This window comes from Arachis hypogaea, chromosome 10, assembly GCF_003086295.3.
Source record: "Arachis hypogaea cultivar Tifrunner chromosome 10, arahy.Tifrunner.gnm2.J5K5, whole genome shotgun sequence".
Classification (NCBI taxonomy): domain Eukaryota; kingdom Viridiplantae; phylum Streptophyta; class Magnoliopsida; order Fabales; family Fabaceae; genus Arachis; species Arachis hypogaea.
Window position 1 is genome coordinate 31699880 of NC_092045.1, and position 18521 is coordinate 31718400.

Below are 18521 nucleotides of genomic sequence, written 5' to 3' on the forward strand. Positions count from 1 at the left end.
CATATCATGGTTGAAGACTTGGAAGAGGCCTATCAAGAGATGGATTCAATCATGGATGAATTCCTCTCTACAATCGAATCCTCTCTCGAATCCTCTCCCATTGGACATGAAGTTGAAACTATAAAAGAGTGTGCACAACCTCCCAAGGATAACGAAATTGGCATGGTGTATATTGAAATTGAAGAATATGAAGAGGTTGATCAAGAGATGAATTCATTCATCGATGAATTCCTATCCAAAGTTGAATCACCTCCCATTAAACAATATGTCAACACCACGCCATGTAACAAAGGGGAAAAGGTTGAAATTGAAGCTTGTGAAGAGGTGGAAACAATCAAAGAGGAGCACAAGGAAGTGGACCTTGCATTGTCTAAGTGTGGGGAAGCCTTCTTTCCCAAGTTACCATCCAACACAACATTCAAGTGGGTAAAATCTCTATCCCTAAGCTTTAATTTCTCACTTGAATATGGTTTAATTGAAAATGATGGTCAATTTAGAACTCTTTGTGGAATTAAAAGTAAGAATGAGTTGTGTAGTGGTTGGAAAGTAAGTGTTAAGCTCATTAAGGTCAAGGCCTCAAAGTATAGGGATGATGTTGGGACAAGGATTACCTTGTATGGATCTAGAAGGAAGCATTGGTGGAGTAAAGAGAATTCTGTGTATCCACCACATTTATGTCAACCACCCATCCGACAAAATCCTGGAACTCAACTAACGGATGGATGCGAAAATAAGATATGGGATCCCGGTTCGCTATGTGAAGACCAAATATGGGGACTCGTATTTTGGGTAGAAATCTGCCCAAGCTTAATAAAAATGGTTGGAAATTCTGTCAACCAATTGAGGAGCATGGATCCTTGGAGATTCAAGGATGAATACAAACATAAGCCACCATGACAACAAGCCTCTCAAATGTCCAACTTAAGGACTTAAACTAAAAGTGCTAGGTGGGAGACACCCCACCATGGTAAACTCTTTCCAATCTTTTACATTTACTTAATAAGTGATTTGAGTTACCATTGTAGGTAGATGTTTCATACAATTTGTTTGTACAATTCAATTGTTAGCTTAGTCATATGCATGTTGTGTTTAGTAGTAGATGAATAATATCAAAAATTGCATTTCTGTGAATTGTATGATAGTTGAGTGAATAAGAGCTGTGAACACTAAAGGGGAGCACCCAGCAATTTGTTTTCTAAAAAAAAAAGGGGTGGACGCGAGCGCACTCTGTACGCGCACGCGTCCCTATATGGATGCACCACGAGCCACACTCCCGAGAGTTGGGCCTCCCTTGGGCATACATTATGCCTTGAGCCCAACACAATCCACGCGGACGCGCACAACGTGCGTGCGCGACGTTTTAAGGAAATGAATACTCACGCGGACGCGCACATGCCGCGTCCGCGCCGATTTGCTGCTGCAATCGATTAAGCCAAACCCCAGAGAGTTGAGCCAATTCTGGGCTAGCTTTAGGCCCCAGGCCCAACTCGATCTGCGCGAGCGCACGCAGTGCGCCAGCGCGCCTCATCACAAATCGACAATGTACGCGAACGCGCACCTGCCGCGCGCGCGTCCTGGCGTGCTGCCGCCAATCCAGGCTTCTAACCCGAGAGTTGGGCGTGCCTCATGCCCACTCTAAACTTCAGGCCCAATCTAACGTACGCGTGCGCGCACGGTACACGCACGCGCCCGTTACCTAAATTGCCAACCCACGCTATAGCGCACTGTACGCCCACGCGTGGACCACCATTCTCCCAATGCGCGCGGACGCGTACATGCCGCGTGCGCGCCGATTTGATAGCGCGACTTCCAGGCCATTCTCCAGAGAGTTAGGCCTGTGTTGGGCCAACACTAAGCCCCTAGCCCAACTCTATGCACGCGTGTGCGCACTGTACGCGCACGCGTCCCTTCCTCAGTTGCTCATCCACGCTCAAGCGCGTTGTACGCGGATGCGTAGACCCCAAGTTTCCTCAATGGGCGCGGACGCGCAAGGTACGCGTGCGCGCCGATTCAAAAATGAGGATAACCCTAATGCGCGACGCATACTGCGCAGTCGCGCACCTCACCACCCCCAACCTTCATCTTCTTCCTCTTCTCTCCTCCAACGTCCGTCTCAGCAGCAGCGCCGGCCACCACCTCCGGCCAACCACTAAACACTCTCAACCCCACTCGTTCTCCTTTTCCTCCACTCACCTCTCTCTCTCTCCCCCTCTGTCTCCCCGTTCACCACCGTCCCAGTGCCGGCAGCACTCTCCGCCACCACCCCGTCGCCACTGCCGGCAGCCCACTCTCTCTCTGCCCTGCCCACTCATTCCTCTCTCATTCCCCTCCTCCATCATCACCGTCCCGCCCTTGCTCAGTTCCTCATTCTTCTAGCAGAACCATCGCACCGGCCGTCTCCATCACCGCCGTCCATGGTGGTGCAAGCCTCTGTCTCTGCTGCCCTCACTCCAGTCCCGTTTCCGCTTTCTATTCTTAGTTCTCCTCTGCTCCCAGGTTCCTGCTCCATTTCTGTATTTTTCTGTTTTTCCTTTTTACTGTTCATTTTGATTAATTACTGTATTGCATGGTAGTTAGTTTGTATTCAGATTTTGTATGCTAGGATAGATAGAAATAACTGCGGTTAGGTAGCTAGGACTGGATAGAGGATTCTAGGCCTGATAAGTGCTCCGTTCGTGCTTCATTTGCTGTCTGCTTATTTGGATGTTGTATGCTGATTTTGGGACTGTTTTTGTGCATTTCATGTTACCTAAAAGCTATACCACTATCACTTTGCCTATTTGATGTTGTTTTCTATGCTTATTGTGCTGCTTTGCTATCCGGGACTGTCCAATTTTAAGCCGGAATGCTGCCCGATTTTCAAGGAAATTAGTTTCTTTTGGTCTTCATTTTAACTTTGGGCAACTTTCCGTTTTCCTTTTGACTTCCCGGATTTGCACAATCATTGTGAACATGAGCCACAACTTTTCTTTTCATTATGCATAAATATCATCATATCACTAATCCATTTTTTTTAACTCACTAATTTCTTTAACCATCTAACTTCTGCTCACGTTTAACCCCCTTTAACAATTCTTTCAAAATTATGATGATATTCTTGCATTTTGAATATGAGTTGTTGATTTTACTGAAACTTGCTTTCTTGGTTTATTAGTTCACTTTTGCATATTCTTTGCAACATCATGATTGTTTTTGTTAATTGTATCCTGAACATGCCTCTTTTGCTACATGCTAAATGTATTATATATCCTATCATATTTTTCAGGATGTCGGACAAAGGCAAAGCCATAGCCACTACCTCCAAGAAGAGAAAACACTCTACCCCCTTTATTCCTTCCATCTATAAGAATTATGCCAAGAATCCGCTAAATGATGTGGACAAGGAAAATCAGCAGTTACCTTCCACCAATCCTGACAAATTCCCTAATCTCTACTGTAAGCTCCGATTTTCTAAATATCGAACTACAAAGCTGAATATTGAGAAGAAGCTGCTCCTCCCGACTGATGTGAGACGGTCTATTACCGGTCAGATCCTTGAGTTGGGTATGCACTTTGTTGACCGGGATTTGGGGGATATCAATGTATCTTGGGTGAAGGAATTTTACTGCAACTTCTTCCGTCCGACATTGGATTCGGTTCAAGTGCGGGGTAGGGAGATTATGATTACTGAGACTGCTATTGAGGAGGCGTTACAGTGCCGGCATGTCCCTGATGAGCTGTGTGCCCACCAGCAGGCTGAGTTGGCCATACACAGCATGACTTTTGATTATGAGGCACTCAGGACTGTTATTGGGTTACCAGAGGCCACATGGGTTATGGATGCCAACAACACCAAGCCTAAGGGGATGTTGTTTACTCATCTGACTAGGGAGGCCAAGACTTGGCAGATGATCTTTGCTTGCTATGTCCTTCCCACCACCCACTTCTCTGAGATTCCTATGGAGATGCTTCTACTTATTGGGTGTGTTATGGAGGGGAAGGAGGTCTCTTTCCCTAGGCTTATCAGACAGTGCATGTGGCGGGCGCATATTCGTGGCCTACTCCCATTTCCTACATTGGTCACGAGTATGGCGGCCCTAGCTGAGGTCCCTTGGTTGGATGATGATGTGCGACCACCACCCCCTGATGCTGATGACAGGGAGGTTACTATCCCCTGGGGTGGTTGGGTGCATGAGAGACCACTTGCCAGACGCCGCTCTCGGGCTAGAGCTGTCGTGGGGACACCTTCACCTTCAGCCCCTACAGTTGCCCCATCATCCTTTACAGCTGCAGCTCCCTCATCATCTACTGATCCACCAGCAGTCCCTGAGCCTACTTATCTCCTGGTCCAGCGTCTTTTCCAGTTCATGGAGCGCGAGAGACGCCATGTTAGATGCCGTTTAGATCGCATGGACCAGGCACTTATTTCTTTGGGTGCTGAGCTACCTCCGCTTCCCGATTCTCCGGCCTCCGATGAGCAGGATCATCAGGAGGAGGATGCGGAGGCACCAGTTCAGCAGGATGCCCCTGACACCACCGAGCCACCACTGACTCATGAGGAGCTGGTCCCACAGCCTCAGCCAGAGCCTATCGTTGTACCTCCCACTGATCCTCCAGTTTAGCATCGCGGACGATGCTTGGTTTTAAGTGTGGGGAGGGCACCGGTAGCATTATTTGGGAACCGGTGAACTTTTCAGCCTAGTTATCTTATTTTGCACATTTTGTATATATTTTGATGCATTTCTAGTTTGCTTTAGATACTTTTATTGCTTATTTTGGATTTTAGATATTTTGATGCTTATGGATATTTTTAGATATTTTGGATGATAGATTCCGTACTTTTAGACTTTTAGTTGGATTTTTATTTTTCTTTATACATTTTGTTTATCTTTGTTTTTAGTTTGTGGTTGTGATTAGAAATCATATTTTGGATTGCAAACATTTAGTCACCCTTTTTGCATAAGAAATTGGTTTAAAATGAAAAAAAGGAAAGGGTGAACTAAGAAAATTTTTGAATTTTTCAATCACAACAATGCCTAGTCAAACATTGAAATTTTCCAAGAAGTTTAAATATAGGGCATTGAACCCAATTGATTGAAAGAAAATTTTTGGTGAAACTTGCTTGAATTACATACTTTGTGAAGCATGTATTGAACTAAGAACACAAGCTTGTGAGACCTGAGCCTATTGATGTGGTTACATTTTATAACCACCTATTTTCCATTCTTGTGTGAATTTGTTCTCTTTCTAGGATTGTAATCCTTGATTTGCTTGATTCTATATGTCCATTTATTTCTTGTATTTACGCATTTGTATGATTGAGGCCATTATTTCATTAGCACACTTACCCAAATAGCCAACCTTTTATTCTCCATTGTTAGCCAATTTTGAGCCTATGCTTAACCAACTTATTCTCAATTTAGCACATTACAAGCCAAGGCGGAAAACCAATAAAAGTCCTTGTTTGGATCTTTGATTAGCCTAGGCTAGTGAGAGTGTTTATTATTCAAAGTTGGTGAGGCTTGGGAACATTGGATGGGATAAAAGAGGGTAGTACACTTTCATGTTTAGGAATTGGGTACATACTCATGTATTGATCAAATGAATAGACCTTATGCATTGATGCTCTTGTATATAGGTTGACAAAAGAAAAGGAAATGAAAAGAAAAAAAAAAGAGAAGAGAAATAAAAGTGAAAATGAGAAAAACAAAAGAAAAGAAAAGAAAGAAAAAGAAGGAAAAGAAAGAAAATAATAAAAAGGGGACAAATTGCCCCAAAGTGAAGTCAATAAAAAGGAATCAATGCATAGGTGTCATGAATCAAATAAGGATGCATGAATATGTAAGAAAAAGTGAAGAATGGGTAGTTAGAATAGTTTGAATTTGTATAGGTCATTATATAGTTAGGTGGGGAAGTCTATGCTAATCAAAGATTCAATTCCTAGTCCACTTAACCATAAATGATCCTACCTTGACCCTAACCCCATTACAACCTAAATGAAAGACCTCATGATGAATGTATGTATGCATTGAATAAATGTTGATTGTTAGAAGAAAATCAAATTTTGGAAAGCTTGATTAGAAGAGAATTGAGTGAATTGACCCTTAAACACTTGAGTGAATAGAGCGGATACATATCCGGTGAGGGTTCAAAGGTTCAATCACATGTGTTCACCCATATTATCTATACTCTTGCAAGTTTAAATTCTTTTTGACAATTCAATACAATTGTGGTTTGGAATTAATTCCTATTGCCTAGCCCTTGTGCTTATACATGCTCTCTTGGCAATTTGATGTGTTTGAATTAAGCATTTGCATTTACTTTAGGTAGTTGCATTTAGATAGGATTCATATAGTTTAGTTGCATTTAATAAAGGTCATAACCCTTAGTTCCTTCTTATTTTAGCATGAGGACATGCTAAGGTTTAAGTGTGGGGAGGTTGACAAACCCCAATTTGACGGTTTGTCTTGTATTGAATTTAGAGCATCTTGATAGCCTTTTGTCACATTTAGCCTATGAATTAGCATGGTTTTGTTATCTCTCCCATATTTGTGTTTAAGTGTAAAAACATGCTTTTTAAACCTTATTTTGATGAATTCTAAGTTTCTCCTTGATTCCATAAGATGCCTTGATGTGTTTGCTAGTAATCTCAGGATGAAATAGGCTAGGCATGGATCAAAGGAGCAAGGAAGGAAGCATACAAGTGGAGAGAAGCATGAAAAGTCAAAGAAGCAAAGTCAGCCATGCACGCGCACGCGCACAAGGCGCTCGCGCGCACATTGCGAAACAGGCCAAGGACGCGCACGCGTACCGTGCGTGCACGCGCCGATGATGGCACGTGACCTCACTAAAGCAACACGTGCCTGGCGATTTTGGAAGGTTTCAGCAACCAACTTTGGCGCCAAAATGCATATAAGAGCCAAGGATTGAAGGGGGATGGACATTCATTCACACATTCACACCCATAGGCTAATTAGGAGATTTTTAGATAGATAGGTAGTTTTAGAAGTAGTTTTCTAGAGAGAGAAACTCTCACTTCTCTCTAGAATTAGGATTAGGTTTAGGTTAATCTCTCTTCTTAGATCTAGGTTTAATTCATGCTTTGATTCAATTTTCTTTTATCAATTCTCAATCCTCTCATCTCTCTCTTTCTAGCTATGTGCTTTTATAATTGTAATTATTCATTTTGTTTTGGATAGATTGTTGTTCTTTAGTTTCATTTCAATAATGCAATTTGAAGTAATTCATGATAATTGTGATTTCCTTGATTGTTGTTGTTAATTCTTTGCAATAATTGTTGTTAGATTCTATCCTTGTTGTCAATTTACTATGCTTTCCTTTTATGCCTTCCAAGTGTTTGATGAAATGCTTGGTATGATTTTAGTGTAGCTTTTGTTCCTCTTGACCTTGGTTGAGTAATTAGTGACTCTTGAGTTATCTAATCCTTTTGTTGATTGATAATTAGAAGTTGCTAATTGATTTGAATACCTCTAAAGCTAGTCTTTCCTTTAGGGGTTGATTAGGACTTGAGGAATCAAATTGATTCATCCACTTGACTTTCCTCCATGGTTAGAGGTTAACTAAGTGGGAGCAATGGACAATTTGCCATCACAATTGAGGAGGATAACTAGGATAGGACTTCTAGTTCTCATATCTTGCCAAGAGCTTTGCTAGTTGTTAGCCTATTTTCTTTGCCATTTATATTTCTTGTCTAAAATCTTAAAAACCCCAAATATAACTCACAACCAATAACAAGACACTTTATTGTAAATCGTAGGGAGAACGACCCGAGGTTTGAATACTTCGGTTTATAAATTTCAGGGGTTTGTACTAGTGACAAACAACTTTTTGTATGAAAGGATTATTGTTTGGTTTAGAAACTATACTTTACAACGAGATTTCATTAGTGAAATTCTGAACCGTCAAAAATCCAATCGTCACTCCTTGACTAAATATATCAACTGACTATTACTTTACATTCTTTGATAAATCTATCACGATGTAATCCTTCATTTTTTGAAATAGAAATTTATTACTCTCCAAACTCAATATTCTTCGAAAATAGAATATTTCAACCAACAAATTTTAAAAAGCAAGTTTATTAAATAGTATTTAAGGATTCCTCTATTTTTTTGTTTGTGTTAGATGTTGACCCAACTAGTGCAAAAATTATAATAACTCATTATATAAGTGATTACTTCTTATATATATTGAGTCCTGACTTTGCCACCATATTTACCTAGTATCATTTTTTTCATCTATCATACATCTTTTTTATTTTTCGCATAACCCGAATGATCTCTTAAGCTTGTATAGCAATATTTTGTAAAAATAGGGCTTCGTAGTAGAGAAATTATTTCTTTAAAAAATTTTCCTCCCATTTACTTTTATTTTTAATTATTTATCTACTTCACAATATTTTCATGAAATATTTTAATAAAGTCACATTTTTCAATCGCAAAGTGTAGAACGTTCCCAATAATCTGGATTATTGCTTCTTAATATTGCTATTATTGAGTATTGACTCTCCAGATGGTCGTGGTTGTAGTGGATGTTTTTGTAGATGCAATGTTTCTGCATACAACATTGCAGTGAAGGTTGCTAGACAGAGGCTGATATATTTCGAGTATAATCCACTTTATTAGACATATATTTGAACTACTCTAATCAAACTAATATAATTGTGATAAAAAAAAAAATTTTCTTTCGTATTTTTTATTGGCTCCTTAAAAATTTGTAAATTTCACGTTGTTTTTTAGAAGGAATATTTTTTTGTTAAAGTCTACTCTTTTAAAGAAGAGTTCAATTAGAAGGAATCTAATATTTTCTAACAAATAGGAGCTATGTATATTTCTAATTCTAAACTTTAATTATAAATTCTAAATCTAACCTTCTAACTCTAATCCTCTAAAAATGAAAATTAAAAAGACAATTTTATAATAAAAATTAATTAATTAAAAAATAACTTTTTATATGATTTAATTTAAATTATTTGGTCTAAATCTAAATCTTTTACGTGATAATAATTTGAAGTTTTTGAAACAAATTTCATAGACTAAACTAAATATAATTGGCAATATATGATGAAACTATATATATCGCAATGAATTTTAACTTTGTTAGAGAGCATTGATTATTCAAATGTTGGAAATTAAATCAAAATAAAAAAATTAAAAGAAGCAAAAAGCATGGTTAATTTAATCGGATTAATCGATAACTAATTATTAAACTGGTTCGACTTAGGTAAAAGATCAGTTGATACCGAATTGGTAAAATTATAAAAAAAATTGATTAATCAATTGAACCGATATAATTTTAATACTTAATCGATTTAAAATAATAAAAAAATTATTTTTATAATATATATTTTATACATAATATATTATTTTATTATATATAAATACTAAAATTTTTAAATTTCTAATTCTATTGATTTAGTACTCGGTCTATTTTCGGTACTTTGGCTAAAAAAATATTAAGAACAAAACTCAAATTTACTGTATCTATAAGAATTGAAAAAAAAAAACCCATCGTTTTTCCTTCAATAATGTATAACTTTGAGTAGAATAAGTCTTTTACAGAGTTTATTTAATTAAAAATGAACCAAAACTAGAAAATTGCCATATATACAATTCTACTCAGCTTGGTCATAATGGTTTATAGATAGTAGGCAGCTCATAGTCAAAACTGACAGATGCATGAAGCAGCATTATTATTGTGGCAAAATTTAAGTGCAAGATGTAAGAAACAAAATCATAAGTCAAAATCATGCCAAAAGTAATTTCTCTGAAATTAGTCTTCATAGGAAATATATATACTCCTATAAATTCTCTTACTGTAATTTATATTGGTTATTTAATAATAAAATCAAGTAAGAATAGTACTAGTCAAAGAACCCGTACATTAATTATCCAGAATATTACTTCATTACAAATATAACCCCAGTAATGAAGTAGAATTTGATTAGAGTGATAAGATAAGCTCCCTGATTCTTAACACGAGTAGTTTAGTCAAATAATGCATGAATGAGAAAACAGTAAGTAATGGGAAAAAAAAAAAAAACAATATGAATGAGGTTTAGAGAGTGGGAACAGTGATCAATAGGATGAAATACGCGAGGACCCGAAAGTGACTTTTTCTTTTTTATTTAAAATAAAAAATAAAAAAAATAAAACTCCGTGGATGCTTTCCTTTTCTCTTTCTCTTTCATTGTTTCTTGTTTGCGCAGAATCTTCGCGTTTCTGAAAATTTGCCTTCCTTCCAATCCAACCCACTTACTCCTTTTTCTTTATCAAAATAAAAGTATTATTTCATTAGTATATATATAAAATTCACATTCACATTCACATTCACAATCACATAACATAATTATTAATTAATAATAATAAAAAATAAGAAGAAGAATAATCTGTCGCAGAATAACACAAAAAACACACAGAGTCATTCAATATTTATTCCATTCCCATTTCCCCAACTTCTCCTCGCTCGCCATTTCCCTTTCTTTCCCTGTCTCTGAAACTCTCATCAATCAAACGATCTGAATTGAATTCCAACCGCAAACAGAGAAGAAGAAGAAGAAGAAGATCGAATTAGAATGGGTTCGGTTCCTGCAGAACTGAGCTTAGACATTAGAGCACCAACGCCACCACCCCCACCACCACCGTCAACACCGAGTTTCATTCCCAAAACCATAACTGATTTCCTCTCCGCGCTTTCAACCACGGGAATCACCGCATCTGAGAAGCAATCCAGGATCAACGGTTTCCTCTCTCACTTGGAAGACGAATACAACAAGATCCACGCCTTCAAGCGCGAGCTTCCTCTCTCCATGCTCCTCCTCAGCGACGGTTCTTCCTCTTTCCTCCTTCGATTCTCCTCTTTCTTCGTTAGGCTTTTCAAATTATTCATTTATTTGTTTATTTCTTTCTTTGTTTGGTTGCAGCAATTGTGGCACTGAAAGAGGAATTGGAGAAATGCAGTGAAGGTGAGCGTAAATCTGAGCCAGTGCTGGAAGTGTTCATTCCTTTGAAGAGAGAGTTCGATCATAGCGAAGACGATGAAGAACATAATAATAATAATAATAATAATGATAATAACAACAACAATAACAATATTCGACAGGAGAAAGAATGCAGAGATAAGATGAGTTGGATGAGTTCCGTTCAGCTCTGGAACGCTTCTTCTTCAACCACACTTAACAATAATAATAATAATAATGCCTTTGATAATAATCACAAACACCATCACCAAAATCATCATCATAAATTCGGAACAAAGGTAAATAAACAGTAATAAATAACTTAAAATTCACGCACACTGTTTTTTTAGGCCTAGTGAGTGATCTTAACATAGAGTTGTTTGTGTTGTGTTAACAGAAGAATCAGGAATGTGTGGTTGAGAATCCTTTTCAATCTCATAGCAATGTTAGAAATAATGGAGGAAGAGGGTTTATGCCTTTTACTTCATACACTTCTTGTTCAGTGCCGGTCACTACTGTGGCTCTCTCTGCAACCAAAGAAGAGAAGGAAGATATTGGTGCTATTAATAGGCTTCCTCTGTTGACCCCTGCTGCTGCTGGTGGTGGAGTGAAGACTCTCAGGGAAGGTTCTGGTTCGAGTGGATCCAGAACCAGCTCCAACAACAGGCCGGTTTCCACGTCTTCTCCTCCGGCGGCTGCACACCGCACTGCCATGATGCCTCTTCAGCCTCAGCAGACTGCTAGGAAACAGAGGAGGTGCTGGTCCCCGGAGCTGCACCGACGATTTGTCAATGCGTTGCAAAAGCTTGGTGGTTCTCAAGGTTAGTCGTGAATTCATGATGATCAATCAGTATTTAATTTTTCATTGTTAGATATAGTAGTACTATTGTTTGTGAATTGTGATCTATGATTGATTTGCTTGAATTAGGAATGTTGTTATTGTGTTACTTTACTTTTGGTAATGAAGTGGAAGACTCTTAAATATTGTACTGATTTGGAAACTGCATTTAAAAGCCTTTTTAAGTTTGGGGAGTTGATGCTACAATTTATATACGAATTTGATGTGTTGGATTTATGAGTGAAACTGTGACTTAGATTGAAGTTAGATCAGGCAACAGATATATATGGGAATTTTGTGTGATTACGTATGTTTATATATAGATCATATTATATCATTTATATATGTCAATCTATGTAAACGCAAATTTGTAGCTCTTAATCGTATAAAATCTTGTGTGGTTGATTTGTCTGATTTAAGGTTTTCTGGGTTCTGTATATTTCAGTGGCAACACCAAAGCAGATTAGAGAACTCATGCAGGTTGATGGACTCACAAACGATGAAGTGAAGAGCCATTTACAAGTGAGTTCTCGCTATTCCAATTTTGTTGTGTCTATTTTTGTTTTGGGGATGAGGCAATTATGGGAAAAAAGCAACTAAACCTTACATCACTTAGGTCCCGTTTGGTAACTCTGATAACATACTTATAGAGAGATACTAGAAAAAGTGAAAAACACAAACCTGTTTGAAAAACGAGACAAGAGAAAAAAGGCAACATGTCTTTGTTTGGGAACAAAAATAGAGAGAGAACTTTTCTGTCTTGTTTCTGTTTTCTTTGTATTTTCTGTCTTGAGACCCTTATCAAATACAATCTAAGTTAATAGGTTAACTGCAGTCCGTTACATATATCAAACGATATTGCAGCTTCCTATGATGTGAGAAAGTCTGGATTGGATGTTAATGTGCTGTTTCTTTTATGACTATTATTATTGCAGAAATACCGGCTTCATACAAGAAGAGTTCCATCTGGAAGTGGTAACCATAGTCATAATCATAATCAATCTGTTGTAGTTCTTGGAGGATTGTGGATGTCACAAGGGCAAGATCAGTGCAATGACTCATCAAAGGGTAGTAGCTCTGGTTCCGGTTCGCCGCAGAGCCCCCTGCATTTAGCCACCAGATCTCGGGGAGGAACGTCCCCGGCTGAGGCTGATGACAGCATGGAAGATGATGAAGATGCAAAATCAGAAAGCTATAGCTGGAAAAGCCACACTCATCACAAACAAGTAAAAGTTGTTGATGTATAGGAAAAAAGTATACAAAAAAAGAGGAAAAAATACTACTCTCCACCATGAATTTTGCAGATAAAAGTATACATGGGAGGAGGTGATTTTTACCACTATATAAGTTAAGAGAATAATACATGACATGATGATATATAAAAGAAAAAAAAAAAGAAAAAGAGAAATGGGGAGGATCAACGGAGAGGCTATTCGAACATTTTTGAAGGCTTAGTTTTCCTTCTATACTACTACTGCTACTTGAGGTTTTATGAGACTACGAATTAAAAATCCTTTTCCTCCACATCAAGCAGTTCATTCTTTCCCAAACACCATATATTGGCATTCAATGATTTCAGGCCAAATATGTTGAGTTCAGGTTGTTATTGCAAATCAAATAGCACCTCCAATAGTTATCTGGCTTTGGTTTTTGACAAGATGGCCTTGATTGATGATCAATTCAATTTGCTACTCTCCGAACCTTTTTATCCTTATCTCATAATATAGTCAAATTGTCAAGATAACTTTCCTTTAATAATTTATGGGGATGGAAAAGAGAGTCTAGGTTTACATTAAAATCAAGATATTTCGCCATCGATGTGACATTGTATTAATTGGCTTGACACAGAATTGGAGAACAAGTTACACGTGTATTCCAACCTCAATTTTAAATTTTTAGAAAGAAAAAAAATGCTATTTTAATCCACATTTAGTGACACAAAAAAGAGGATTTTTCAATATTTTTCTACTTGGTAAAAAACAAAAAAAGGAAATTCGCCTTATATAATTCCGATTAATTTAGTTATTTGCAAAGCTGTTTATAATTGACAACTTTGAATTGTCGCTATATAGCATTAATGTTGTTATTGTTATACAGTAAAATGGTTTTTAGCAAACGTTTTGCTAGTGCCCTATTACCGTATATTGTAGAAAGATGTAGACATGAACGAATGAAGCTGAAACCCAATATCTTAGTTGTGGATTAGATAGTATGACAAGCTGATTGAAAGCGCCTCCTATTTGTGTCTTTATCTCTAAGATACTCTATCAACACTACTCACTCATTGATGAGGGTGGTTGTTTATTTTTTGTTTAGTAGTGTATATATTTAATGTTAATTACAGCGTCATTACTGAGGTTGACACTTATTAATAGTTAGCAGTGTCTCCAAATTCTTCCCACATAAAACAACTTAGGCGTGTTCACAGAACAGGGAGTAAGAGGAGAAACATTTAACGTGTGATTCACTAATAATAATATTTATTTACTAATTACTTATTCTTGTATATTCTTAAACAATTCCACTAGCTTAGTGAATGTACTGAAAGTTTCCAGAATGGGTTGTAAAATGAATCCAGAACTTGTGGGTCAAAATGATGATCGGATTGTCTGATCGAAGCAATGAGAGTGGTACCTATAAAAACACTTCGACGCTCAAATTGAAATAGATTTAAAAGGTGTGGGACTCTCCTTTATATAGGTGGCAATAATTATCCTATCTTATCTTATTTGGCCAAGATAAGGGGTATTTGAATTTGAATGTCGATTAGAAGGTCTAGTAGGCCGGTTTTAGGCCTTCTAGAAATAGGAGGCAGGCTGATTCGGGTATTCGGATTTAGGAGCCGTTCTGGGTGCAAGATCCGAAGGCCAGATCCGTAACAGGGAGTTATCAACCAATATTCAACCAATATTTAGAATGAGTTTTAATTAATTATTTAGCTGGATAAAATGTAAGTCTATTCAATTTTTTTTTAAAAATCATCTTTTCTCTTTTTTTTTTCTTCTTCTTCCTTCCAACATCACAATTTTGTTTTTAACGCTAGATAACTACCGCTAATCACTGTTGCCGATAGCCACCGCTAATCACTGTCGCCGACTGACCATTATAAATTTTAAACCTTAAACTCTCGATCTCAAATTATAAACCTTAAATTTTTTTAAATTCCAAAATCTGAATCCTATATTCTAAATTTTAAATTCTAAATTATAAATTTTAAGTTTTAAACTTTCTAAAGATGAAGGTTGAAAAAGTAATTTTATAATAAAAAATGGCTAATATTCAATTTGGATTGGCTGCTGAAAAAATATTAAAATTTTTTATCTTTTAAAAAAATTAATAAAAAATTATTTCATATTTTGATAAACTTAAAAAAATAAATAAATATAAAAGTACTTTTGATTTCCTTTTTTATTCAAATTGCATAAAAGGACAAGATCAAAACATAAAACTCATTACTAGCATGTTTTAACTCCTAATACATGCGATTAACATGTTAAAATATAAAGCACCACACAATCTTTTTTAGTAGCCTAATATCTCGATATAGCTATTGTATCTATTTGCTCAGCTTGATTATATAAATAAAATAGTAAAAATGAATACATATTCATAACTTATGAAATACTAATGACACATACCTTGCGGTAACTAATCTCTTATGAGATTTCTTAATTTCTCCATCATTCCTACCTCTTTTTGAGTTAGTTTTTTCAATATAGTTCTATCATTATGGTCACTAGTATTATCATCACTATTATCTTTTCTTTCAATGTTTTTTTATTTCTGAAATATCCTCAAATTGCTCAATGATATTGCCATCATTTGAGTAAGTTGTGTAGAGCAAAACAAGCTCATATGATTTAAAACTAAATCTTGAGTTTGAAATTAAACATATTTCGTAAAATCTTTCACCTTGCTTTGCAAACTTCAAAAGTTCATTTAATATCACTCCTCACACTTGGATAATAGTAATTAAAAACCTCATCACATAATCTAAAAGGAGCATTTTATCATCTAAATGATGTTATAAACTCAGGAAGATTGATGGCGGAAGTGGGAGATGCATATGGTGATGGAAAAGTATAGGAACGTGAAGACCATGTTGAAGAAGAATCTGAAACCGAGGCTGGCATGGCGGATGAAGATAATGAGGTTCACAGTGACAATCAAAGATAGATGTGTAATAAGGAGGATATTATGGCTATTCTTCAGGAGCAAAATGAAGGAATAGCTCTAAAATAAAGACATTCAAAGATAAAAGAAAAATTTAGTAGGTGTGTAACAAGTATTTTAAATGATTTTAAGTTAAAATGTTAGGAGGTTGGGAGGAGTTAAAAAATTGAGTATGATAAAAAATTTTAAAAACAAGGTTAGACTGGAGATGTTGGGTTTGATAGAAACAAAGAGGTTGTGACTAAATTTGATGTAGTACGTATCTAGAAAAGTGATAGTGCTAGTTGGAGTTTGTGAGTTCTGTTGGAGCATCCGGAGGATTATTGTTGATTTAGGATGAATCAGTGTTTAAATTGAATAATTGTTATAAAGGAGATAGGTGGGTTTTTGTGGAAGGTATGATGGTCAAAGACAATTTTCAATGTGTTATTTGTCTGGTATATAGACCGCATGTGAGAGATGAAAGACTCTTAATGTGGGAGGAATTAAGTTATATTGCAGGTTTGTGTCAGGTTTCTTATTTTTACATGAGAGACTTCAATGAAATTGTACATTTGAAGAAACAAAAAGGAGCGACAAATTTGTCAGCGTTTGTGGAAGACTTTAGAACATGGATGAATGATATGGAGCTGATTAACTTGGCACTAAATGATCGCAAGTATACGTGATTTAGGGGACAATCTTGCAGTCATATTGACATGAGTTTGCTTAGCATGGACTGGTTAGAAGTGTACCCGGATACACGACTATGGGAAGGACTAAGAGGATTATCAGATCATTGCCCCTTGATAATGGAAGATAGAAGAATCACTATGAGGTCAAGACTGTTCCGTAACTTGGACTCGTGGTTCATGCATGAAAGGTTTCTAAGGATGATAATGGAAGAATAAAGGGGTTTAGGAGATATGCAATTCTTAGATAAGTTGAAGGTACTGAAAACACCATTGGATAGATGGCATAAGTGGCACTTTGGTGATATAAATGAGAAGATAAAGAGGTTTGAGGAGGAGATAAAGAAGATAGACGATATGATTAGCAACGGTGTATATGATGGTACGGTGGAGACCAGAAGGAAGGCACCAGTTAAGTGATGTAAGATGCGGTATGTTAGACAGGATATTCACTGGAAGCAAATGTCTCGATCGCGGCATGCTAAGGAGATGGATCGGAACACAATATACTTCCATAATATTACTTTGGCTAGAAGAAGGAATAACCAGATTGAGAGATTGGTGATTAATGGGAGGTTGGTGAGGAATCAGGCGAGAATTAAGACTGCAATTAGAGATTTCTATAAAACTCTGTACCACCAAGAAGCTTCCCCAAATATTAGTTTTTGGGATGGTTTAGTCAACCGGTTAGCAAGGGAGGAAGCTAAAGTGTTGGAGGTGATGCCGTCAGTGGAGGAAGTAAAAGAGGCAGTGTGGGATTGTAAATCTTCTAAGACTTCTATCGGTAAAGAAATTCACAAATATAATCGTGTTGTAAATATAGTTTCTAAACTAAGGGAGAATTCTTTCGTACAAAAGTTTTGTTTGTCACTTAAGCAAACTTAATAAAAATAAATAAGTGAAGTATTCAAACCTCAGGTCGTCTTCTCAAAGAATTGCAGGGAAGTATGATTTATTATTAGTTACGGAAAAAAGTATTTTTGGGTTTTTGAAAGGTTTGAACAAGAGAAATAAATTGCAGGAATTAATAAATCAATAGCTAAGAAAACTCTTGGCAAGGTATGAAAATTAGAAGTCCTATCCTAGTTATCCTTATCAATTGTGATAAGAATTGCTTGTTGCTCCCATTTAGTCAACCTATAACTTATGAAGGTAAGTCAAGTGAATAAATCAATATGAATCCTCAAGTCCTAGTCAATTCCCAAAGAAAGACTAGAGTTAGTGGAATTCAAGTCAATTAGCAACTTCCAATTATCAATCAACAAAAGAGCTTGATAACTCAAGAGTCTCTAATTACTCAACTAAAGCCAAGAATATAGAAAGCTAAATAAAAATCATATATCTGAAATACCTCAAATTGTATTAATAAAAGAAATCAAATCTAACATGGAAAAGTTCATAAATTAAATTGGGAAAATAAATAAAAGGAACATTGAACCTGGAAATTGAGAAGTAGAAATCCTAATCCTAAAGAAATCCTAAATCCTAAAACCTAAGAGAGAGGAGAGAGCCTTTCTCTCTAGAAAAACTACATCTAAAACTAAAATTGTGAATAATGAATGTTGTGTCTGTATGTATTGAGTCTCTACATGTTCCCTGACTTTATTCTTTGTTTCTAGGCTGAAAACTGGGTCAAAACGCGGCCCGAAATCGTCCCCAGCGATTTCTGTTAATTCTACAGATCGCGCTTGTCACTCGTACGCGTCGGTCACATGTACGCGTCGTTTGACAATTTTCCTTTCGACGCGTGCGCGTCAGGCACGCGCTCGTGTCGTTTGTACGAAATCCAATCCACGCGTACGCGTCAAGCACACGCACGCGTTGATGTGATTTTGTCCAAATCGCCCGCACGCATCAGCAATGCGTGCGCGTCGCTGTTCGC

General features: G+C 36.9%; 1 protein-coding gene across 1 annotated transcript; it reads left to right on the forward strand.

Moving 5' to 3' along the window:
- Positions 1-10074: 10074 nt before the first annotated feature.
- On the forward strand, positions 10075-13235 carry LOC112715527 (transcription factor HHO2). The gene is made up of 5 exons (XM_025767304.3): positions 10075-10826; positions 10922-11256; positions 11355-11778; positions 12241-12317; positions 12731-13235. The coding sequence occupies exons 1-5, from the start codon at positions 10574-10576 to the stop codon at positions 13040-13042; spliced, it is 1401 nt and encodes a 466-aa protein (XP_025623089.1). The 5' UTR covers positions 10075-10573; the 3' UTR covers positions 13043-13235.
- Positions 13236-18521: the final 5286 nt, after the last annotated feature.